The following is a 27,087-nucleotide window of genomic DNA, read 5'->3' as shown; positions in this document are numbered from 1 at the left end:
AGAAAGAGAGAGAGAGAGATCAATGTGAGAGAGACACATTGATTGGCTGCCTCCCACATGATCCCAACCAGGGCCAGGGATGGAACTGCAACTGAGGTATGTGCCCCTGACTGGAATCAAACCCTCAACTTTTTGATTTGAAGGCCAACATTCTAACTGCTGAGCCAAACCGGCCAGGGTGACAACTTTTTTTTTTTTTTAATATTTTTTTCTTTATTGATTTTAGAGAAAGAAGGGAGAGGGAGAGAGAAACAGAAACATCAATGAGAGAGAACATTGACCAGCCGCCTCCCACATGCCCCACACTAGGGATCAGGCCCACAAACAACGTGGGCATGTGCTCTGATGGGAAATCAAACCAGTGACCTCTTGGTACATGGGTCAATGCTCAACCAATGAGCCCGGCCAGGCAGACAACTCTTCTTTTTGTTCATCTTTGCTGAGATCTCTGTTACGGTTTAGTCATCTCCCACCACCCCCCACCCCCCATTTCCTTTGATTTCTAGGTCACCGTTTTTTTGTTTTTGTTTTTTATCTTTATTGTTAAAAGTCTTACAGATGTCCCTCATTCCCCCCCCCCCCCATAACACTTTCATCCCCACTCTTGCCCCCTCTGTCTTCACCACACTGTTGTCTGTGTCCATTGGTTATGCATAAATGCATGTAAGTTCTCTGGTTTCTCTCTTCCCACCCCTGAATGCCCTTCCCTTTGAGGTTTGTCAGTCTGTTCCCTACTTCCATGTCTCAGTTTATTTTATTCATTATACTCCACAAATAAGTGACATCATGTGATACTTCCTGTTCTCTGACTGGCTTATTTCACTTAGCATAATACTCTCCAGGTCCCTCCATATTGTCTCAAAGGGCAAGAGATCTTTCTTTCTTACAGCTGTACAGTATTCCATTGTGTAAATGTACCACAGCTTTTTTATCCACTCATCCACTGATGGACACTTGGGCTGCTTCCAGATCTTAGCTATTGTAAATATGAACACAGGGATGCATATATTTTTTCTGATTGGTGTTTCAGGCTTCTTAGGATATATACCTAGGAATGGGATCACTGGGTCAAATGGCAGTTCCATCTTTAATTTTTTGAGGAAATGCCACATTGTTTTCCATAGTGACTGTACCAGTCTGCATTCCCACCAGCAGTGCACTAGAGTACCCTACCTCCTCTCCAGCCCTTGCTGTTTGATGATTTGTTGATGCAGCCATTCTGGAAGGTGTGAAGTAATACCTCACTCAGAAAAAGAAACTTAAAAAAATCCCATTTTCCATTGCAACAAAAAATTAAGATACCTAGGAATAAACTTAACCAAGGAGATAAAAGATCTATACTCATAAAAGTACAAGACATTGAAAAAAGAAAAAAAGGAAAACGTAGAAAAGTGGAAACATACCCTGTTCATGGATTGAAAGAATCAACATCATTAAAATGTCCACACAACCCAAAACAATCTATAGATTCAATGTAAACCCTATTAAAATACCAATGGCATATTTCACAGATCTAGAACAAATACTCCAAAAGTTTATATGAAATGAAAAAAGAGCCCAAACAGCCACAGCAATGTTGAAAAAGAAGAACAAAGTTGGAGGGATCACAACACTGGATATCAGGTTATACACAAAGCCATCATAATCAAAACAGCCTGGTACTGGCACAAAAATAGGTATACAGATCAACGGAATGGAACCCAGAACCCAGAAATCGACCCAAGACATCATGCTCAATTAATATTCGACCAAGGAAATAAGAACATACAATAGAGTAAAGACAGTGTCTTCAATAAATGGTGTTGGGACAACTGGGACAGGTATATGCAAAACAATTAAACTAGACCACCACTTACACATACACAAAGATAAATTCAAAATGGATAAAATAACTAACTGTAACTCATGAGTACATCCAAGTCCTAGAAGAAAATGTAGGCAGCAAAATCTCAGGCATCATACATAGCAGAGTTTTCACCAATACATCACCAAGTGCATGATAAACAAAGGAAAAAATTAATAAATGGACTAAATCAAACTAAAAAGTTTCTGCACAGCAAGAGAAACCAGCATCAAAATGAAAAGGGAATTCACTGTATGGGAGAACATATTTGCCAATGATACATAGAACAGGGGGTTAATTTTCAAAATATATAAAGTACTCATACAATTCAACAGAAGGATGACAAACAATCCAATTAAAAAATGGCAGAGTTTATGAATAGACACTTCTCTAAAGAGGACATACAAATGACCAAGAGACATATGAACAAATGCTCATTGTCATGAATCATCAAAGAAATGCAAATTAAAACAATGGACCCTGGCCGGTTTGGCTCAGCGGTTAGAGCGTCTCCCTGCGGTCCAGAGAGATCTGGGTTCGGTTCCCACTAAGGCACGTACCTTGGTTGCAGTTTGTCCCCGGCCCTGGTTAGGTCATGGGGGTGGCAGCCACTCGATGTGTCCCTTTCACATCGATGTTTCTCTCTCTCTCTCTTCCTCTCTCCCTCCCACTCTATCTGAACAGAAAATAGAAAAAAATGTCCTCGGGTGAGGATTAAAAAAAAAAAAAAAGGAAATATTTCTATGTTTCAGTTTAGGACTACCAAAATTTAAGTGCAATTTTGATAAATTCCTCATATAACAATGAAGAAATATTAAACAAAACAGATAAGAAAGCCTTTCAAAATTTATGTTTCTTTATTTTTCTGGTACTTGAAACCCTTAAGATCAATGTCTTTTATTGCCAATTCAGAGAACAATTTTTAACATTAAACTTAACCATAATAATTTTTATTAGTTTCATACATAATTGTTACATAGTACATAATTGTTACATAGAGTAAAATATATTTATCATTTGCATCTAATTAAATTTTATTAAATCAGTTTTCATATAATACGATAGGGCTATCAACTATCATTTTCATACTTCATATATAATTACACGAATAAAGTACATGTAAATTCAAGCCAAAGCCAAGTTGAATTCATTTATTAGAGACTATTATATATCAACCTCTAACTATCTATCTAGGGCCCTTTCTCTTACCCTTGGCCCTCCTCTTCTAAGATATCCAAAGGATGCATTTAACTTGCCCCACAATAGTTTCCCAAGTAATCAGAGTAGCAGATAGAAAATGAAAGAAATCAAAGAGAAAAAGTATCTCTCTCTCCCCTTTTCTTCAGTCTTTTCACATTAAATTTGTCTTTTACAACCAATCTTCTTGATCTCTCCTAGCCTTATCGTATTAAGAAAACCTAAGAACTGACATGTAAATGTTTGGTCCTTTTATGGCCCTAATAAATAATCAATCCGGACACCCACCTTTTTATCCCTCTGCCTTATTTAGTCCTCCAATATGATTCATTTACTTACTTCTCAGCTTCCAGGATCTCCAAAGTCCATTTAACTACTTTTTCCTGTCAATCATTATTAACTAGCAAAAATATTCATAATTCAGCTTCATCATTATAATACTATCTAAAAGGATATTTGTTTTTCTGAGAGTCATTACTTATAACATATAAACATTAATTATCTAGTTCTTAATTTATTAATTTTACATAAATTAAATTTAAATAAAAGTTAACTTACTATTTTTTTCTTCTGGGATTTTAAATCATCCAATGCTTCATCTAGAAAAGAAGATTTAAATCAAAGCTAAATCAGATATTAAGATACCTAGATTTAAGAATAAATCATCCCAAATGATACATATTAAGCAACTGTTAGAAAACTTTCTCATTTAGTACTTCTCACTGATGTGCACAGATAAGAATGATCTCAATCTTTATTCATATATATTTCATATTTTTGCCTATATTATATGTTATAAGCTAAGCAGAGAAAAAATTGCCTTAACATAGACTACAACAACTTTCCAAATTTAAAAATATATCTATTGCCCAGCTGGTATGTCTCAGTGGATTAAGCATCATCCCACGGACTGAGAAGTCCCAGTACAATTCGAGGTCAGGGTATATGCCCAGGTTCAGGGCTCAATCCCTGGCAAGGGGCATAAAGGAGGCAGTTAATCGATGTTTCTCTCTCACATCAATGTTTCTATCTCTCTTTCTCTCTTTTCCTCTCTCTCTAAAAAAATAAATAAGAACATATTTAATATATATATATTTTCTAATGTTTTTAGAAACATTACTATTATTTTTCCTTCCTTTCAACATCCCATCCAAACTTCTAAAATTAATACCAAATCTTTTTATACATTGGTAATAAAAATGTTCTCTTTGTTTATAAGAAAATAAGTGTATAAAATATTTTATTAAGTTATTCAACCTTCAAGATAATGAGCACTAATAAAAAAAATCTTTTGAAAATCTGTAGTATTATACCTGAGGAGGAACTTGAAAAGGAATACTAATTGCTTTTCAAAATTAAACTTTTTTGGGAGGGAGAGATGGAGGGGGTTTAGGGGGCAAAAATAAGAAACATCTGTAACAAAAATAAATAAAATTGGAAGAAAAAAATTAAACATTTCCAAGATTTGCCTGCTTATTTAGGTTGGCATGGTAAAGAATCAATAAAAAATTTAACTTATGAATGTCAATGTCTGTTTTACAAATGTATTTTGGGTTTCTAGTTTTTCTCTAGAAATACTGTCAAATACTTTACAAATTTATTTAACGTCTCTAGTTTTTAGCTAAAAATATATAACTAGTAGAAATAAGAATACTATTCCAGCTGGAAAGAAGAGTCATACCTTGATTTAAACATATTATCAAAGAGAACTTAAATTGTTCTTAATGTTTAATTGAATTTATAAATAAAATTATCTCTTCATTGAAGTTCTGGGGTAGCAAACATCTGAATATCCAATTCAAAGTATATTATTTACATAAAAATCCAAAGAACTACAAACTTATAGAAAAGATAACTTTAATATAAAAATATTTTTTCAAAATATATTAAGTAGTCTTTAATAAGCTAGCAGACTTATTACTAAAGGGTGGAAAAATCTGACATTGTTATTTTCATTTTTAAAGAGAATAGTTAGATAAGACAAAGCCAAATATCTATCCTTTAATCCAGAGGTCAACAAGTTTTTTCTGCAAAGGGCCAGACAGCAAATAATTTAGCCTGTATGAACCAAAAGGCAAAATCAAGTATGTATTTTTAAAGCAAAATAGAAATTTCTACAAAACTTTTATTGACAAAATTCAAATATAATAATTGAGCTAAATTTTTTGTAACATGGGTTTACCAATGAAAAGAATGGAATCATTTTCTTTTTGGGTGGTGGAATAATATTTCACTTAGCTGAGGTTCAAAGTTAGTGTTCCCTATCATCATACTGATTGTCAATTTTAATCTGTTAATGATGTTTTTAATGAGATTTTACATATTTTCGTTTTTGAAAATGTTTTTCCATAAAGATAGGTACTTCTAAATACTGAAATCAATCTACAAGCAAGAGATTTTAATTGAGCATATTTATTGTTTGGAAGGCATTTATAGAATACTTCAGGTTTTTCTCTTGATATTTGCCTTTTATCATGTAATTACATGATAAATTAATCACTTCTGATTGAAGATTAGTGGAAGCCCCTCAACTGTACAGTTAAATAGATTATGAAATATAGAAATTTCCTTTATACTTGTGTAACCTCTGGAAAAAAACGGCTGAAACTGTAGTTTGAGCTCAAATAATGTATCTGTAACAAATTTGTGTGGAATGAAGATCTTGCTCATTGTTTTAAGTTTTCATAGCACTTTTTAAAAACTTACTTTTTGTCATTACAATGTTATTTGTTTTCTAAATGCTTTATGGTATCATAGGTTTCACAGACAGGATTGTTTTGTCTTGCAATCTTAGGTTAAATTCATTAAGAACCATTATCAAGTCTGCAGCAAAAGCTAACTTCCAAAGCCAGTGTTCAATAACAGACAGTGCTTGAAGGTGGTTCTTCTCAGAAAAATTTCAATCTGGGCTCTGAGCACAAAATATCATAATAAAAACTTGAATAACACAGTGAATAACCACATCATTCAAACACTTTATAGTTTCACAAGCTTTGTAAATGAATCCAGCTAAGCCTTTTCCTGCTTCACAAATATTTTTACTACCAATAGTTACATCTTAGCAGATTCCACTTCAGGTTGTATTGAAAGTGTTTGTTTTTTCAACTTCAAAAATATTCTCTCCAGTTGTTCTACAGACTTTTCATAAAGACTAATTCTTTAGTCACCTTAAGCACAGTATTGACTCTTCAAAAAAACTACAATTGAGTAGTATCTGTAACATCTGTCAACTCATCAAGAGCCAAGAAAGATCACTTGAAATAATTTGTCTTGTTTTTAAATTGACTATGTTGCTTCCAAAGTTCTCAATTCTTCAAGCATTGCTCTTGCCAAAGTTTACTAGCCAAATATATTTTCTAAGAACATGTTTCTTCAGCTGCAGCAATCAAACATAATTTAATTAATTCGCCATTGGTAAGTGGCTTTCTTTGCTTCACAAATAAGCCACTCAAAAATTTACTTTGGTTGAAGTCCCATTTTTACTTTTTATTTTTATGAAGAAATTTTGCTACAATGAGATATTCCATTTTAAATGTTCTAATTTTCTGATCACTGCTTGTCTGTGAGTTGAGAATATCATGATGAGTGCTTAGTATAGTTATGTCACTGTATATTTGTATTCTTTTAGTATAGCTATAATGTCATTGCATAATAACACAAGGCTTTGTGTTTTGATAATAAAATCTACACTCCATCGTGCCCTAAGAGTGCAACATTCAAAGTCCAATTTTCTTTTCTTGCTTTTACATGATGAGTATGCACTGGTAATAAAAAATAAAATTGTCACAATACAGAAATACAGGTGGCACTTGAAATGCTAGCAAGTTATAACTATGTCACTATGATTTGTCATACATGCTGCAACAGTCTGCAGTATAGAGAGCACCACATACAGTCTGTCACAACTACTCAATTCTGCCATTATAGAATGAAAGCAGCTATACACAAGACAAATGAATGGGCATGGCTATGTTCCAATAAAAACAGAAATTTGAATTTCTTACAAATTCAACGTGCTACAAAATATTATTCTTTTGAATTTTTTTCAATGATTTAAACTGTTAAAACCATTCCTAGATTATGAGCTACACAATGATTTGGCTCAGAGACTGTGTTTGCCAACCCTTAATTCAATCTATACTAGGTCCAACTTGTAAAACAAAGGAAATAAAACTAATAAAGAAAGAAAAAAGCAAGAACATGACAAATAGCTTTCAGGCTTAAAAATATATATGGTACCTGACTTTATAGTAAAAAAAAAAAAAAAAATGTGTAAGACTACAAGACGATCTCTTAAAAATCTATTTTAAATGCACATGCCATACCTATTCAAATGAATAAAATTTTTTAAATGAAAGGATCCCTAAAATAAAATTTTAAAGCAAAAATCCTTTTATAAAATAATCATGACCTGATGTACCTATTTGTAAGTTAAAAATACTTATACATTAGAATGAGAGGGGAAGAAAAACATATATAGCAAACTCAACATTCGGTGAAATAAAAATATATTTAATTTTTTTTTAAATTCACACATTTGATTTCCTTTGAAAAGTGTTTCCAAGGACTCATTTTAAAATAAGGTTTCTTATATTTCTCACTATTTGTTAGTTCCATGAGGTCAGAGAGCACATTTGTTTTAAACTTCTTACTATCTCCCAGAAGTTATTATATTCCTAAATATCACTGGAAACAATACCATAAACTTAATTTCCTTAATCTGATTTTTAGAAAGTAAAATATTAAAAATTAATGCTTAATCAGGAACTACACAAGGATACTGCTATGCCCACTTCAATATTATACTGGGTCCTAACCCATTAACTAAGGCAAGAAAATTTTTAAAAGAATAAGGATTGAAAAATAAAAATTAGTACCATCAGACCACATGTATATAACACTTAGCAGGTGTTTGTTTATATGTTTTTACATGTAGTTTTGCTCAATACTTGGCAATAGTCCTGCCAAAACAAATATTTGTTTCCATTTTATAAATTAGGAAACTGAGATTCAGAGATTTTAAACTTATTTGTAGGACAAAAAGATTGCCAGGATGGCTGGAGGGAAGTGAAAAAAGGAGAGTAGAAGGAGATAGGGAAATGGCATAAGCCAGAGAGTTGAGGTAAGAATTTAGATTTTACTCTGGTTGCCATAAGAAGCCATTAGAAATTTTAAGTATAAGAGACATAAGATCTGATTTATACCTTAAAAACAGACTGGTGCCCTGGCCAGTGTGACTCAGCGTTGGAGCATCGGCCCACCCACTGAAGGGTCTCGGATTCGATTACTGGTCAAGGGCACCTACCTGAGTTGCTGGTTCCATCCCCAGCCCAGGGCAGAGTACATGCAAGGGTAGGGAGGGGTGGGGGGACACCAGTTGTTGTCTCTCTCTCTCTCTCTCTCTCTCTCCTCCACCCATTCCATTCTCTCTAAAAATCAATGGAAAAAAATATCCTAGGGTAAGCATTAACAACAAAAAAAAATAGACTGGTTATATAGCCCTGACTGGGTGGCTCAGTTGGTTAGAGTGTTGTCTCATACACCAAAAGACTGCAGGTTTGATTCTCAGAGCACATACCTAGGTTGTGAGTTCAATCCCCAGTCGGGGTGCATGTGGGAGGCAATCAATCGATGTTTCTCTTTCACATCAATGCTTTTCTCTCTCTCCCTTCCTCTCTCTCTAAAATCAATTTAAAAACATATCTTCAAATGAGGATTAAAAAAAAACCGGCCTTGTTATAAAGCCACTGTAGTACTACAAGCAAGAAATGATGATGGCCTGTATTCTAACTGTAATAGTAGTAAAAGTTAGAAGTGATAAGACTCAAGATAATTTTGGAGGTAAAGATGATAGGACTTTGAAGGGGAGAAAGAAATGCATGTTAGACTAAAGGAAATATGGAGTCAGGATAGGTTTTCCCCCCTGGATGATTGTATTGAGGCAGGATTATATGCCAATAGGAACAATCCAATAGAAATAGATGATGCAAAAGAGAGGATAATTCCAGGAAGAGATAACTACAAGAGAAAAGTTCTTGAGATGGCCAGAGTATCTAGAATCCGGGGCACAACTGGAGGGCTTAGCTATAGATAGGATCAAAGTCATTCTTCCAGAATGCCACAAAGGATGACAACATACTGAGTAACAGATGGAGATAACTTGAATATATTTGGTGGCCAAGGTAGCTCCCATCTATTTACATCTATTTTCTCCACAAAGTGAGACTATCAGGTAAGAATGGCCAGGTAGATTTCTGTGGGGTTTTGTTTATAAATTTCGAATTTTTATTTAGTTGGTTACTTTGTTAAATTGGTTGGTTTTATTTTGGCTTGGTTTTAGGGTTTTGGTAGGGAGGTAGATATTAGTAATTTGAGGAGAAATACAATCTCAAGCAGTGCTGTGAGGAAAAAAGTGAATTCACTAGGGAACCATAAAATAGAACTGTGTAACAATGTTGAGCGTACATTTGGTTTTTGCAATCATACATATTTTAAAATAAGCCTGGTCAACATGTTATATGATTTTCCTCTAACAAATTTAGCTTTTCAGATGCTGGCATAGATTAAGCATATAAATTTTTTTTGTTTTTTGATTTTTTTTTTATCCTCACCCGAAGACATTTTTGCATTTATCTTCAGAGCGGGAAGAAGAGAGAAACATCGATGTGTCTGAGAGAGACACATCAACTGGCTGCCACCCACACAACCCCAACCAGGGCCAGGGGCAAACTGCAACCGAGGTACATGTCCTTAGCGGGAACCAAACCCGGGTCTCTCTGATCCGCGGGCCGACACTCTAACCACTGAACCAAACCGGCCAGGGCAAGCATATAAATGTTTTTTAACCAGGAGAGGGTTGTGCCAGTCACTGATTAAGCATATAATTATATTTAAACAGGGTATGATTTTGCCAGACAACTAGACTGGGAAAGGGCAAAGGAATCAAAAGTCTGCATGATCACTGGGCTAGACCACAGAACCTCAACTGGGTTCAAATCATGAGCAAGTATAGCAGTTTAAAAGTCATATATTTGTATGGCCCTTATTTGGATCCTGAGTCAAACAAACAAAATATTTTTAAAGCAAATGATATTTATGAGATAACTGGAAATTTAATACTTTTATATTTAATATTTTATGATATTAAGAATTCTTTTTAAAGAATAAATGAACAAACAAAAACTCATAGATACAGACAATAAATTAGTGACTTCCAGAAAGGGGGTAGGAGAGAATAAAATATATGGTGATAGATGAAAACTAGATTATTGGTAGTGAGCACACTATAGTGTATACAGATGTCAAATTATAATGTTCTGAGAGATTTCAAAATGGCGGCGGAGTGAATGGAAGCTACACAGACCATCTCCTAGGACCAAACCGGAATTACAACAAAAATAAAGACAAATCATCAGGAAAGAGCAACAGAAAAGCAGCTTGGAGGACCATATAACCAGGGACACCAATCGATCCTGGAAGGCTTCTAGAGGCGCAAGAGGGGCTTGGAGCCCACAGACAGCAGCAGCCTTAGCTGTGAGCAGCGCCCTCGGGTTAAACCCCCAAGTGACTCCACAGCTCAGAGCCGGGACAAAGTCTAAAACAGCCACAGCCACTCACCTTGGCCTCCGACACAGGGATGGTGGACTGGACTGGAACTGTGTGGGGACACTCAGGATTTGGAGGGCGCTCAGAGCTTTTGCTGAGTTGCGGCCACCCAGGATGGTGGTCATCTTACTCCTTCCCAGGGCTCTGGGGAGAGACAGCACCCGCACCCTCAGAGATTCAACCCCACCCAGTGGCCATTAAAATGCAAATTGAGGCCTATTAACAACCAGCATCTGCCCCACCCTGGGGAAATCCCTTTATGCTGAACACCTGAGGGAGTTTTTCACTCAACTAAAATGCCAATGCTCTTAAAGTAACCACTAATGATAGCCTCCAGGCAAAAAGCTAGAGAATAACTGTAAGATTCCTGGGCTAGCAACTCTAACCAGCAAAGTAAGACTTGACAGAGGTGTTTAACATGGGTCCTCCCTGGCTCATCCAAACCCAGGTGAGGGAGCCACAAAAAGCAGAACACCAACACCAACAGGGAAAATCTGGCAGGCTCCAAAGCCCACTGTGACAGCCAAAATGGTGAAACACAGAAACAAAAGCCAAATGAAAGAACAAGAGACCTCTACTGAAGATGAGATAAATGAGGTGCACTTAAGCAAGTTAACAGAACTAGAATTCAGAGCCATGATCTTGAGGAAGCCCAACAGCACGTGTAAGGACATCAACACCATGAGTAAAGACATAGAAATGTTGAAAATCAACTAGTTGGAAATTAAAAACAACCAGGAAGAAATAAAGAATGACATATCAGAAATAAAGAACACGTTGGAAGGTCTAAACAGCAGAGTAGAGGAAGCGAAGGACCGGACCAGTAAATTACAAGACAGGGTAGGAAAAAATAAACCAATCAGAAAACCAAAAGGAAAAAACAATGAAAAAATACAGGAAGACAGCTTAAGCAAACTGTGAGGCAACTGGAAACATAATAATATTCGCCATCATAGGAGTCCCCGAAGAAGAGAAAATGAGCAAGGGTTAGAGAATATATTTGAAGAAATAGTGACAGAAAACTTCCCTAATTTGGTGAAGGAAGAAGGCATTCAAGTTCAAGAAGCACCGAGAGCCCCAAGTAAGAAGAATCCAAACAGGCCCACACCAAGACACACAGTAATCAAAATGCCAAAAATTAAAGACAAAGAGAGAATCCTAAAAGCAGCAAGAGATAAGCAACAGGTTACCTACAAAGGAACCCCCATAAGGCTCTCAACTGACTTCTCAACAGAAACACTACAGACCAGAAGGGAATGGCATGAGGTAATCAAGGTCATGAAAAACAAGGATCTGAATCCAAGAGTACTCTATCCAGCAAGGCTATCATTCAAAATAGAAGGTCAAATAAAGAGCTTCCCAGACAAAAAAAGGCTAAAGGAATACATTAGCACCAAACCAGCATTGCAAGAAATGTTAAAAGGACTGCTATAATTAGCAGGAGAAACAGAAAAAAAAATAGAACCACACTAAACAAAAATGGCAATAAATAAGTACATATCAATAATCACCTTAAATGTAAATGGACTGAAAGCTCCGATAAAAAGACACAGGGTAGCTGATTGGATAAGAAAGCATGACTCATATACATATATATAGTTTATAAGAGACCCACCTCACAACAAAAGACTCAGATAGGTTGAAAGTGAAGGGATGGAAAAAAGTCTTCCAAGCAAACAGAAAGGGAAAAAAAGCTGAAGTAGCAATATTCATATCTGATAAAACAGATTTCAAAATGAAGGCCATAACTAGAGACAAAGAAGGCCACTTCAGAATACTGAAAGGATCTATCCAACAGGAAGATATAACCTTGATAAACATATATGCACCCAACACAGGAGCACCAAAATATATTAAAAATCTTCTGGAGGACTTCAAAGGAGAAACTGATAGCAATACAATCATAGCAGGGGACTTCAACACCCCACTGACATCACTGGATAGATCCTCTAGACAAAAAAAATCAGCAAGGAAACAGAGACTCTAAATGAAGCACTAGACCAAATGGATTTAATCGATATCTACAGAGAATTACACCCCAAAACTACAGAATTCACATTCTTCTCAAGTGCACATGGGACATTCTCAAAAATAGACCACATGTTAGGGCACAAACTAAGTCTCTACAAGTTCAAAAAGATTGAAATCATATCAAGCATCTTCTCAGATCACAATGGCATGAAACTAGAAATCAATTGCAACAAGAACATACAAAGACATTTGAACACATGGAGGCTAAATAGCATGTTATTAAACAACAAATGGGTTACCGAGGAGATCAAGGAAGAAATTAAAAACTTCCTGGAAACCAATGAAAATGAACACACAACAACACAAAATTTATGGGATGCAGCAAAAGCAGTTCTGAGAGGGAAGTTCATAGCACTATAGGTCTACCTCAAGAAACAAGAAAAATCTCTAATAGACTATCTAACCTCACAACTTAAAGAACTGGAAAGCAAACAAAAAGTAGAAGGAAGGAAATAGTAAAGATCAGAGCAGAAATAAATGACATAGAGTCCAAACAAACAATTCAAAGGAGCAATGAAACAAAGAGCTGGTTTTTCGAAAAGATTAACAAGATGGATGGACCTTTAGCTAGACTCACCAAGGAACAAAGAGAAAGAACCCAAATACGCAAAATCAGAAATGAAAGAAGAGAAGAAACAACTGACACCACAGAAATACAAAAGATCGTTAACAGCTATTAACAATTATATGGCAACACATTCGAAAATCTAAGCGTAATGAACAAATTTCTAGAAACACACAGTCTCCCAAAACTGGACTGGGAAGAGATAGAAAACTTGAATAGACCAATAACAACAGAAGAAATTGAAGAGGTAATAAAGACTCTCCCAGCAAACAAAAGCCCAGACCTGGATGGCTTCACGGGGGAGTTTTACCGAATATTCAAAAAAGAACTAACACCCATTCTCCTTAAACTATTTCAAAAAATTCAAGAAGAAGGAACACTTCCAAACTCATTTTATGAGGCCAACATAATTCTAATTCCAAAACCAGAAAAAGACATTACAAAGAAAGAAAACTACAGGCCAATATACCTGATGAACATAGATGCCAAAATCCTGAACAAAATACTACCAAATTGAATCCAGCAATATATTAAAAAAATTATTCAAATGACCAAGTGGGATTCATCCCAGGGATGCAAGGCTGGTACAATATTCGCAAATCAATAAATGTGATACACTACATAAACAAAATGATGAATAAAAACCACATGATCATATCAATAGATGCTGAAAAAGCCTTTGACAAAATCCAGCATCCATTTCTGATAAAAATGCTCAGCAATGTGGGAATAGAGGGATCGTATCTTGACATAATAAAGGCCATATAGGAAAGACCTATAGCCAACATCATACTCAATGGGTAAAAACTAAAAGCATTTCCTTAAGATCAGGAACAAGACAGGGATGTTCACTTTCACTACTGTTATTTAACATAGTACTGGAAGTGTTAGCCACAGCAATCAGAGAGGAGGAAAAAATAAAAGGGATCCAAATTGGAAAGGAGGAAGTGAAACTGTCATTATTTGCAGATGACATAATAGTATACATAGAAAACCCTAAAGACTCCATCAGAAATCTACTAGACTTAATAAATGAATTTGGCAAAGTAGCATGATACAAAATTAACGTCAAGAAATCGATGGCATTCTTGTACACCAATGATGAACTCACAGAAAGAGAAACTAAGAAAACAATCCCATTTACCATTGCAGCAAAAAAATTAAGATACTTAGGAATAAACCTAACCAAAGAAATATGGACCTATTTGCAGAAAACTACAGGTCATTGAAAAAAAAAATAGAGGAAGATATAAAACTGTGGAAGAACATACCTTGTTCATAAATTGGAAGAATTAACATCATTAAAATGTCCATATTACCCAAAGCAATCTATAGATTCAATGCAATCCCCATGAAAATACCGACAACATACTTCATAGAACTAGAACAAATACTTCAAAAGTTCATATGGAAACAAAAAAGACCTCGAATAGCCACAGCAAACTTGAAAAAGAAGAACAGTTTAGGGGGGATGACACTGCCACATTTCAGGTTATACTACAAAGCCACTATAATCAAAACAGCCTGGTACTGACACAAGAACAGGCAGATAGACCAGTGGAACAGAACAGAGAACCCAGAAATGGACCCAAGGCATTATGTTCAATTAATATTTGACAAAGGAGGCAAGAGCATACAGTGGAATAAAGACAGCCTCTTTAATAAATAGTGTTGGGAAAATTAGACAGCTACATGCAAAAAAATGAAACTAGACCATCAACTTACACCATACACAAGAGTAAACTCAAAATGGATAAAAGACTTAAATGTATGTGACTCATGAGTCCATAAAAATCCTAGAAGAAACTGTAGGCAACAAAATGTCAGACATCATACACAGCAGAATTTTCACTGATACATCACCCAAGGCAACAGAAACAAAGAAGAAAATGAACACATGGGACTACATCAAACTTAAAAGCTTCTGCACAGCAAAAGATACAATCATCAAAATAGAAAAGCAACCCACTGTATGGGAGAGCATAGCTGCCAATGACAAATCAGATAAGGGGTTAATTTCCAATATATATAGAGTGCTCATACAACTCAACAAAAGGAAGACAAAGAACCCAATTAAAAAATGGGCAGAGGAACTCAATAGACACCTCTCCAAACAGGACATACAAATGGCTAAGAGACATATGAAGAAATGCTCAACATCACTAATCATCAGAGATGCAAATTAAAACAACAATGAGCTATCACCTCACACCAGTCAGAATGGCCGCCATCAACAAATCATCAAACCACAAGTGTTGGTGAGGGTGTGGAGAAAAGGGAATGTGCTGATGGGAATGCAGACTGGTGCAGCCACTATGGAAAACACTATAGTGTTACCTCAAAAAATTAAAAATTGAACTTCCATTTCACCCAGTGATCCCACTTCTAGGAATATACCCTAAGAAGCCTGAAACACCAATCAGAAAGAATATATGTACCCCCATGTTCACAGCAGCACTATTTACAATAGCTAAGATCTGGAAACAGCCCAAATGTCCATCAATAGACGAATGGATAAAAAAGCTGTGGTACATATACACAATGGAGTACTATGCAGCTCTAAGAAAGAAAGATCTCTTATCCTTTGAGACTACATGGAGGGACCTGGAGAGTATTATCCTAAGCAAAACAAGTCAAGCAGAGAAAGACAAATATCACATGATCTCATTTATTTGTGGAATATAATGAACATAGCAGTCTGAGGAATGAGATAGTCCCAGAGACGTGGAAGTGGGGTACAGACTGACAATCCCCAGAAGAGGGGATGGGGGCGATAAACCACAGAACTTATATACATGTATACATGAACAATGGACATGGACAACAAAGCTGGGGACAGGGCAGGGAGGGAGGAGGAGGGGGGAATCAGTGGGGGGAAAAGGAGAAACATCTCAAACAAAAATAAATTAATTAATTAAATAGGAAAAAAATTATGTTGTACACCTGAAACTTAATAATGTTATTAACCTACGTTAACCTCAGGATTTTTTAAAATTCTTTTTTAGCTGTTATAATGTATGTGTTAATTTTTAAAGTCAGTTATGGATAGATATATTCAGGATATATGTCAGAATAATAATACAGAAGGTAGATGAGTAGGTAGCAGTAAAAAATGAAACAAGATTGACTGTGAGTTGAAGATTGTTTAGGGAGTATGATGGGTATATAAGGGTTCATCATATCATTCACTCTACTTGAGTATATATTTAAAATTTTCTATAAAGAAAAGTTAAAACAAAAAAAGAACAGTAAGTCATATAATTTTTATTTAAAATTAAATCTGCATATCTTTGGTTAATTATAGTTCATAGTTTTAAGACCTGAAAATCCTTAAAATCTGTACACATACAAAACAAATAGACTATTTTATCATAATTTATGTATTTCAATAAAACAAAAGCCTAGGGGCTATGAGGTTAAAGACAACGGTGCAATTAATAAAATAAATAAAAAAATGTTCAACCATATTTCACTCCATAATAGCATACGTTTCCTATAAAGATTAATTTAAAAAATATATTTTCTCTTCGGTTAAAGTAATGAACTACTTTGTTTTGTGTAAATAAAATTTCTAAATGAACAAGACAGAAATAACACAAATGAAAAATAGAACCATCTTGATCATTCATAACCTTTCTTATGCTTCACAGTAAACAACTCTTCAATATTTACTAGGTTGTCATTTCAATATACTATTTCATAACCTACCAATAAATTACAAACCAATGCACTATGAGTTTTCTAATCCATTTATATAAATTTAGAAATTAAACTTACTATTTCTTTCTGTTCTCTTGGAAAAGAAGAAAATAAGCACTGTTCTTATGCTCCAGATGCTACAGAAAAGGTAAAATTCAGAAACAAAAACCATCATTAGAATAAGTAAATTAGAAGCCGTATAAAATGAAAACAAATACACATTCCAATTAGGTCCATTGTTTCCTTTTATATGTCGAAATTCAAAGGGTACTCACGTTTTTTGTTTTTTCTTTATTGATTTGACAGAAAGAGAAAGGGAGAGATAGAAACATTGATGATAGAGAACATCGATTGGCCACCTCCTGCTGCCCCTCATTGGGGATTGGGCCCACAACCTGGGCATGTGGCCTGACCGGGAATCGAACCAACAACCTCTTGGTACATGGGTCGACGCTCAACCACTGAACCACACCAGTTGGGCAAAAGGTACTCCTTTCTGTCAGAGATAATCAGAAGACTACCTGTGCTTTCACAGGAGTTCTCAACCTAAAATTCATGGATCTTCTGAATTGCAAAACTGCCTTTGTGTACATAAATGCATTTCTATGGAGAGACCACTGCTTCTGTCACTCTCAAAGGAATCTATGAACTCCATATAAAATTAGGAACAAATATTAGAATCCCTTCTTACTAAGTAAGCATCCACTCCAAAAATGCATTCCCATGCATTAAGGGAAAAACATGTATAAAAATCCAGAGCATTGCCCTGGCTGGTTTGGCTCAGTGATAGAGCATCGGCCTACAGTCTAGAGAGACCAGGGTTCGGTTCCCGCTAAGGCATTTACCTCGGTTGCCGTTTGTCCCTGGCCCTGGTTGAGTCGTGCAGGTGGCAACCACTCGATGTGTCCCTTTCACGTTGATGTTTCTCTCTCTCTCTCTCTCCCTCCCTACTCTATCTGAACAAAAAATGGAAAAATTTCCTCGGGTGAGGATTAAAAATAAAAAAATAAAAATCCAGAGCATTACACAAATGTAAGTTGCTACTCCTTTCCTATTACTTAACATCGGAGGGATCTTGTCTACTAGTAAAGTAAGTTATGGGGGGTAGGGGGGATCTTATCTTCAAATAAACATTAATAAGTAAATTTAGCTAAACATTTCCTTCCAAAGATTTTTATGAGGATACTTGTTTAAACCTTGCATTAGTAAGCCAGTAAATGATATTTAAAAAATTTTAAAGAAAATCAAAGGATGATCCAAATCACAAACTTAGTCATCTTTTAAATTTGATGCAAATATAGCAAAATACCTTTTTCCATAAAACATAGCAGAAGAAGTATACAAACATTATTTATAATTTTATAAAAGAACTACATTGTATCTGAATATAAATTTAGATAAGTATGAAACTTAGTTCATTACTCTAAAATACCATTGCTATTCTTGGGAGTCAGCTTGCAAGGTAGTCACAAGTGCACCCTATCTCCTGGTATTCACATGTTTAGTCCGCTCTCACCAGTGTTGATCTGTGTGACCAATAGCATATAGCAGGAGGAATAGTATGTCATATCAAAAGCAGGTTATAAAAGTCTACAGCGTGCATCTTGGGCCTCTTCCACTCACTATCTTTCTCTCTCTTGGATTACTCATTCTGAGAAAAGCCAGCTGCTATGACATGAGGACATTCAGGGAACTCTACAGAAATGCCCATGAGGCAGGAACAGAGGTCTCTGGCAAATGGCCAGTGAGGAGCTAGGGCCTGCCAACAACTACATGTATGAGCTTAAAGATAAATTCTCCAGCCTTAGGTAAGCCTTGAGATGATGACAGCCCCAGCCAACAGCTAAGATAAAATTTATATATCCTGTATATGAATAAAAGACCCTGAGCCAGAACCACCCAACTAAGCTGCTCCCACATTCCTGTCCCTCAAGAACTGAGAGAGATAAACATTTGTTGGTTTAAGCTACTAAATTCTGGGTCAATTTGTTATACAGCAATAAAGAACTAATACATGCTTTTTACATTGTTATAATTTATTTTTATGATCTAAAAACACCAAATAACCAGTACCAGATTTCCACATGGTACTTGAACAACTACCTAAGCCCTAAAATAACAACCCTGTACATTATCCTTATCAAGGAAAGGAAGATGAGAGAAGTGGATAAAAATAATGTTCAGAACCCTCAAGGATCCTACAACAATAGAAAAGTCCCATAATATTTCTCCACTTAAACACTGTGGCAAACCAAGAGAGATGATTAAGGAAAAGAAGTACAGGGAAAGAAAACAGAGAACACAAGAGAAAAAACTGCAGAGATAATGACTGAAATTCTGCAGGAAATCAGTAAATTTTCTTAAATGAGTAGATACTTTTTTAAAAAAACATATGTAATTTTCGCCCTGGCTGGTGTGGCTCAGTTGGTTGAGGATCATCCCAAGCACTGCAAAGTTGCAAGTTCCATTCCAGGTTAGGGCACATGCCCAGGTTGTGGGACGATCCCCAGGTCCAGTTGCACACAGGAGGCAATCGATGGATGTTTCGCTTTCACATTGATGTTTCTCTTCTCTCCTTCTCCCTCTCCCTAAAATCAATAAAAAACATATTTTTAAAAATAAATATATGTAATTTTCACAGTGTAAAAACAAGTATTGAAATAGACTCTCCCTTACTTGAAAATAAACCCATTAGTCCCACGTAAATAAACTTATCCATAAATTCTCCTTTTGGTTTTTATCAGAACTACTGCAGGAGAAAATGAGCTATCAAATTTCCATGTGTCAAGTTTCAAGACTGGAAAATGTAGAACATAGAAATTATTCTTTAAGGCTAAATTAAATGAAATTCGCTGGCATTTAAAAAAATAAAATTTAGAAAAAGAATTAAAGTACTTCAGGAATCTATGTTTTAGTTATCCGAACAAAGGTTTTCCTCTCCAAATAATTAAATATAATTTATGAAAATGTGGCAACATATTTTGTGAAGATGTTAAAGATACCATTACTGACTCCTACTTTGAGAATAGTGACATAATCAACATTCCCTCTCCTATTCTAGAAATAATCCAAACAACAATGAGAACAAAAGCAAAAATACAAATTCCTTTTCTGGTAAAAATAAGATATAGCTAAAAGCCAACCCTCAAAATATGTGGAAGGGCTCTCAAAAGAAATGGAGATCATGTAGGAACTCAAATGAGTGGCAGCAGAGAAACACTGCTTATCTCACAAAGAGGTAGCAAGATAAAAATCTCAAAGTGTAAAGCCTAAAACTGTTGTTTATCTCAATGAAAAGAAGATACACGTGTTACAGGCAGAATCTCCTCAGTTTGGTTCCAAGGATGCACAGAGAAGGCAGAGCTTAAAGAGAAATCATTCATTCTTTCTGCCACACTTAAGTGCTGTCTTTCCAACAACCACACGAGCTCTATCCAATTTATTGAAATGTTTTAGGTAAGATTTAAATACTATATAAAACTAAAAATGAGAAGATATATAGGTCTCAATATTTATAACTATGTTGACTATTTTGTCTGTTTATTTTTTAGCAAAAATAACCTTCACATTCAGACAAAAACAAAAAACAAACAAACAAAAAACACAAAAACAAGTTATTTATTTTGGTATAAGGAATAAGGCAGGAATCAAGCTTTACATTTTATTTATATCTATTTATTTTTCAGTATAACTCAACACCATTTCCCCCCAATGATCTGAAATGCCATCTCTATCATACATAAAAATCATACATAAAAATTACTTTGGGAATTTATTTCTGGATTTTGTGTCTTTTTCTTTGGTCTGTCCTCTATTTATACATTATTCCAAACTTTTAATTAATAAAGTTTTATAACGCATTCGATGCTTGGCATACCTGTTTTTCATTCTTCTCCTTTTTTAGAATTTCCAAGACTATTCTTATGTGCTTACTTTCCCATAAAAATTATAAAACTGTGCCAAGATTTCTAAAGTATTGTTGGTATTTTTATTCTGATCACACAATTTTAGATTAATTTAGGGAGAACCGATCTCATTGCAATATTAAGTCTTCTCATCCAAGAATAGAATGTGTCTCTTAATTATGTCTCAGGACATAATTATTTAAGTACAATACTCTATCAAGTGAATATCTATTTATCAATACTGCAAAAGAAATGCTTGCAAAAGTATTTTCTTACCTACCAAGTAAATGCAATTGACCCCTGACACCATAAGTTTGACCTGGGTGGGCCCACTAATAATGTGGATTTTTTTTTTAATAAATGTATTTTTTATTCCTTATGATTTTCTTAGTAAGATTTTCTTTTTTCTAGATCCCTTTATTTTAAGAATACAGTATATAATACATATAACACACACGATGTGTATTTGTCAACGATTTATGTTATTGTTAAGGGTTCTGGGCAGTAGTAGGCTATTAGTAGTAAAGACTTTGGAGGGTCAAAAGCCATATATGGAATTATGACTGTGCAAGAGGGATGGGAGGTTTTTTCCCCTAACCCCCATGTGATTCAAGGGTCAACTGTATTCTCCTTGAGTAAATTTCAGGAAATGTTCACAGATACCTTCTCTTTAAGAGTCAACTATAGTTGGTCAAAGATACTTTGTATTCTTATTAGAGTGCCATGAAACAAATGTTTAACTTTCTTCAAAAGGCTACAAATTATCACTTCTCAGCCTTTTGGCTAAGATCAAGCAAAGTATCTGTTCTTATCATCATAAAAGGCTACAAATTATGTTTGTCAATCTTCTGGCTGGACTGAGAAAATATCCGTTATCAGCTACTTGGGAGGAGGAGTGTGAAGGAGTCATAAAAATTATACAGGATCAAGCCCTATCCTCAAATGGCTTTCAATTTAGTAGAACAGTGATTTTCAATGAGTGTGCCACTACACACTAGAATGGTGTAAGAGTTTTTAAAATATGCAATACCTATTGAGTCAGGGCCACTGACCTCTCTTCCCTTAGATTATCAAATAAAAAATCACAACAGCCAACAAAACAATAGCTATCAGGTGTGAATGAATCAAAATTAAAGCTTTTTTTCTTTTTTGTCAAATCAGCAAAAGATTTATTTCTTTGTGTGCCACAGAATTTTAGTACTTAGTTTATGTGTGCCATGAGATGAAAAAGGTTGAAAATTGCTGTAGTAGAAAAACAAGAAAACATAAGAAACAGGGACAGGACTACCTTCCTCAGTTCTTTTGCTTAAAATGTCTCCCTATAACACCATTTAAGAGGCAAAAAGGTGAAAACACACACACACATACACAAAGGAAAAACAATCCTCTAGTAAGGTCAACACTTTATGCTAATTGATCTCTGAAAGTATCTTACAATGAATGAAACTTCTAGAAAGTTATAATCTGTAAGAATACAATATCCAGGAGTAAAAGTCTGTAAGATTACTTAATAGAGTCAGTTAAGGTAGAGACAAAGCTCAATGCCTGTTCCCTCTTAGAAAATGAACCAACTCTCAAGATAATGCATATCTGCCAGTATAATGCAGAAATACAAAAATTTAACTGTAACCCATATCTTCCCTCACTAAGCATAGCCTTAATGACCCCTATGAAATGAGTTCAGCATTTATATAATTTCAATTTCAATAAGAGTTGAAAAGATCAGAGACATATATATTATTAATATGAAAGGCAGAAAAACAATAGGTTGAAATCACAAGTTCCTCCATATTACATCCTGAACATAAGGTATAATAAAATTGCAAAGCATCTTATGTAATGTGTTGATAATCTACCATGAAAGATAACTTAGTTACGATTATGCAACATATGCTTAGCCCTGAATCCATGACCTCTGTCCAGTAAGCATTTGGAAAACTTTCACTGTAGAAACAGCAGTCACATTTTGCAGTTATTGGGTAGATTTTTAAGCTTTGTAATCAATGTGGACAGTGATGAGTAAAGCAATATATTTTATTGCTCCTTCTGCCTCCATTTCTTTAAGTAAACCCTGGTCCAGACCTCAAAACTTTTATTTCCAAAGGAAAAAAGTCCAGGGATAAGCTTGGGCAATATTCACATTACACACAAAAGAAAACTGTCCCTTGGTAAGTCTTCCTTCTATTGACCACAACATCTACTTTCACGTTGTATTTTATTTCATGCTTTCTTGCTTGTCATCAATCAGAAGGACAATTCTATTCTTTGTTGGGTAACTGGTCTATGTTTCCAAGAGTGAAAAGCTCAATGAAACAGAAGCTGCAGCAGTTGAAAACCAGGTCACAGGTGTGAATCAGACAAAGTGAGAAATGGCTCTGAAGCTTAACCAGCCAAGAAATGCTAAATGCAGGTGATGCAGAACAATCAGAGGACAACCATAAGCATAAAAATACTCAAAATAGTAGAAAGATCAAACTGAAGAAAAACAAACATTTTTAAAGAATTGAAGTTTCTCTACTTTTAAAAACAATTAGTATATGATCTATTTGCAAAAAAAAAAAAAGTCTCTGAATCATAATAGCTGATCCAGTAGATCACAATTTGTGGGTTGCCATTAAAATTAGCGTAGTAATGCTAATTCCCTTTCTAAATTTCTTTTCTCCCCTCTTTTTATGAAAAATACAAGGGAAACAAGAGTAAGAAGCTCAGCATTATAAAATCTGCTACTATACCTAAAATATGCATTCCAAAAGATTTCAAAAGAAAAGGAAAATAAAATGGGAAGAGACATTTATTTTGTAATATGTATGCACTCAATTTCTGGCTCTTTTATCTACATACAAATTTAAAATTTTATGAGTTCCAGGAGTTCAAATTTGAAAATATGCTCTGCATTAAAGACTAAAGAAATAGAGAAACAAAAAATTTTATTATAGTAGTCCCGAAAAAAAGGGTCCTATCCCACCCCATGTCAAACCAAAAAACGTATCACCTTGACTCCTCCTTTTCCCTTACCTCTTATTTTCTCCCAACAAATTGTCTCAGTTTTACTTCCAAAACATTTACAACTCATCTACTCATCTTCACTCTCACTGGGCAATCCAATCCATTGTCCACCTTTAGATTACTTCTATAACAGCCTCCTCCCAATTTCTACTATTGCCTTCCTTTCAATCTCTACAAGGCAGCACATATGATCCTCAACTTAAATCTCATGCTGTTCTTCCACTAAAACCTGTATAAGCTTCCCATTTCACTGAAAATAAAATTCAAACTTCTCTCCATGATTCCCCATGATCTAGATCCTATCTGATTCCACAAACTTGCTTGCTTCATATCACTCTTCCTCTACATTACAAATTCCAGATACACCTAACTTTTTGACCCTCAAATAAGTCATGCTCTCTCCTACTTTACAGACTTTGCATTTTTTGTTTCCTCTTCTTGAGAAGATCTCTCAACTCTTGAATTTTGGCTTTGTGTTTAGAACTTAAAGAACACTCTGATGTCGAAAGTTCAAACAATACCAAAAGCATATGGAAAAATGCGACTTTCCACCACCTAGAGAGAATTACCACTAATAATTAGAGGATAATCCTTTCCTACATCTCTCTATGGATATATGAGCTATTATATACTGTGTCTGTAAATAATATTCCATAAATTCCAACTCATTCCATGCTGGTTCTTTCTCATACTTTAGTTCTCAACTCAAACACCACCTCCTCAAAAGAGACCTTCCAAGATCAACCAAAAGTAGCTTATTCCTCTTTCTCATGTCACCCTGTTTATTTTCTTCACTGCACTTATCTCTTTCTAAATTACCCATGTTTGTTTCTCTTCATTTTTTTTGTCTGTCCAACTACAATAGAATGTAAGCTCCATGAGCACACAAATCTTGTCACTACTTTCTCAATCACCAAGGTCTAGCCCAGTATCTAACATATTGCAAGTGCCCAATATTTACTGAATGAATAGTTGATGCCTTTAACCTTTATAGTCTGCCAAATCCTAAATTTATATCTCCTTTTTAAATTTTCACCTTATCTTCATACTCATACTTAACCATCCCACTTGGCAGCTCTATCTGAATAGAACACAGATATTTTAGTCTCAGTGGGTCACCGAACCTGTTCCTCTTGAGGTTGTTCCCTATTTAGATGGCACTACTATCAACCAAATTTCCCAAGCCATTAATTTGAAGTTTATCCTTGATGCAATTCTTCCCCTTCACCCCACATCCAACTAAGCCTCTCCATATTACCTCAATTCTACCTCTTAAATCTTTTCAATCTACCCATTGTGTTTCTCTTTCCTGCTACCAGCACTCAAGTGCAAATCACCTTCAATCATTTCTTCCCCACACAACTATAGTAACTTTCTAACTTGTTGCTCTAGATCCATTCTTATTCCCCTCTAATTTATTTTCCATACCACAGCCTCAGTGGTATTTTTACAATAACAATATGACCATGTCATAGTCGTCTTTTAAAATCTGCAATGGCTTTCCACTACTCTTAAAGCCTAAAATCCTTATCATGAATTAAAAGGCCCAGAAATACCCCTTGCCTAACTATCTAGACTTTTCTCTATAATCCAGTCTTTGGCCTTCTTTCATTTCTATAAACCTGCCATGCTCTATCCTCCCTCTGGGCTTTCAAATATGTTGTTCCTTCTGCCTGAAACACTATCCACCACGTCACACCACCCTTGATACATATACAGTAAAACGTTGATATAACAAACTAATTCGGGGTATGGGGGGTGTCTGTCAAAAGTCTATTGTATAATAAAATAGGTTTTCTGAATGTGTAATGACAACAGTGTTTTTTCCAACATATGGCCCATTCGCTAAAATTTGTTAAAAATAATAGTGAATAAATAACAAAAAATAACCTGTTAATTTAATTGTAAGAAAATCTTGGTTAAAAGCATTTTAAAATTAACAGGATGTTTATTTTTACATATGACATACGGACTGGAAATTTTGTCCATTAAATCCGAAGTCCATTAAATCAAGATCCTCAAAATCAAGGGTTTACTGTACTCATCCTTTGGGTCTCAAATGCAAGCCTCACTTCCTCAGGGAGCCTATAGTAGGCAGAATAACAAAGAGATTCCTCTCCTTCCCCACGATTTTCATCCTCTGGTTATACAATCAAATAGTAGTCTAGGTACTGCTGTGAAGAAATTTTGCAGATATAATTAAGTATTACTCAGTTGATTTTAAAATAGAGAGATTATCCTGGTACATCTAATATAATCTGTTAAACTCTTAAAAGCTGAGCTTTCTAGGCCCCAGGGCAGAATAGGGAGTCAGAGAGATGCAGCAGAAGTTGACCGATAACCTGATGAATCTGTAAAAAGATTCTCCCCCCCAGAGATGCCAGATAAGATTCCAGATCAACTGATAACCTTGATTTGGACCTGTAAAACCCTACACAGGTAATCAGTCAAGCCACCTGTTCTGACCTTCACAACTGTTAATACAATAAATGGGTGTTGCTTTAAGCCACTAAATTTGTGGCAGCAATAGAAAATGAATACAAAGACCCTTCCCTGACCCCCAGCTCCACCCCAGATTGTGTGAGGTTCCCTGCTAAATGTTCCCGTAGCATTTGGTACTTCTCTTGCATAATAGTCATCATACTTAATACTTACTTTAATGTATGCTGTCTAAGATCTACACTCAGAAATTTTGTATTTTTGTGTATCATACACCATTATAATCCAATGTCTATGCAACTGGTACCCAAAGGTTTGATTGAATGGACAAATTTTTTATTCAATTGTCTCTCAAAATTCTCAATCACAACACACCTCTGTAATGTACTATATTATAAAATATTTCTGTCATAAGGACCAATTGCTTTATAGCAGTGACTAAAAAGAGGAAAACAGGTAGGATGAGTTGATTATACTCAGAATCACTGGGGCAGTTGTCTTTGTTTTACAAACCCTCCTTCACTTGCCACTACCCACAGTCTGAAGTGGCTTCTCCATGCCTAATACACCTGGGGAACTTGACCTGCACTAGAGAATCACAAAAGATTGCAATATAGAGCCATTATTACTAATGTTACTGGGTCATATTCCTCAGGTATACTGGATTATAAATAAAGACCTACAAAACTTATATGCATGTATGCATAACCAATGGACATGGACAACAAAGCTGGGGACAGGGCGGAGAGGGAGGGAGAAGAGGGTGTCAATGGGGGAAAAAGGAGAAACATCTGTAA

At 35.2% G+C, this 27,087-nt stretch overlaps 1 protein-coding gene and 1 pseudogene across 5 annotated transcripts in view; one reads left to right on the top strand and one right to left on the bottom strand.

Moving 5' to 3' along the window:
* LNPK (lunapark, ER junction formation factor) overlaps nt 1-27,087 on the bottom strand; it is a 78,340-nt gene that overhangs the window by 42,300 nt on the left and 8,953 nt on the right. For 3 of the 5 annotated variants that reach the window (XM_036254524.1, XM_036254526.1, XM_036254525.1), the window contains exons 5-6: nt 17,019-17,077; nt 3,599-3,639 (exon numbers count right to left, since the gene is read on the bottom strand). In XM_036254524.1, the coding sequence (XP_036110417.1) occupies nt 3,599-3,639; nt 17,019-17,077 (100 nt within the window). Of the gene's footprint in view, nt 1-3,598; nt 3,640-10,657; nt 10,703-17,018; nt 17,078-27,087 lie in introns of those variants that run through there. The other 2 variants (XM_036254527.1, XM_036254528.1) reach the window with 2 other exon arrangements.
* On the top strand, nt 21,609-21,719 carry LOC118625961 (annotated as a pseudogene).

Source organism: Molossus molossus, unplaced genomic scaffold, assembly GCF_014108415.1.
Source record: "Molossus molossus isolate mMolMol1 unplaced genomic scaffold, mMolMol1.p scaffold_m16_p_11, whole genome shotgun sequence".
Lineage (NCBI taxonomy): Eukaryota > Metazoa > Chordata > Mammalia > Chiroptera > Molossidae > Molossus > Molossus molossus.
The sequence above is the reverse complement of the archived record's forward strand: the minus strand, read 5'-3'. Positions and strand labels throughout refer to the sequence as shown.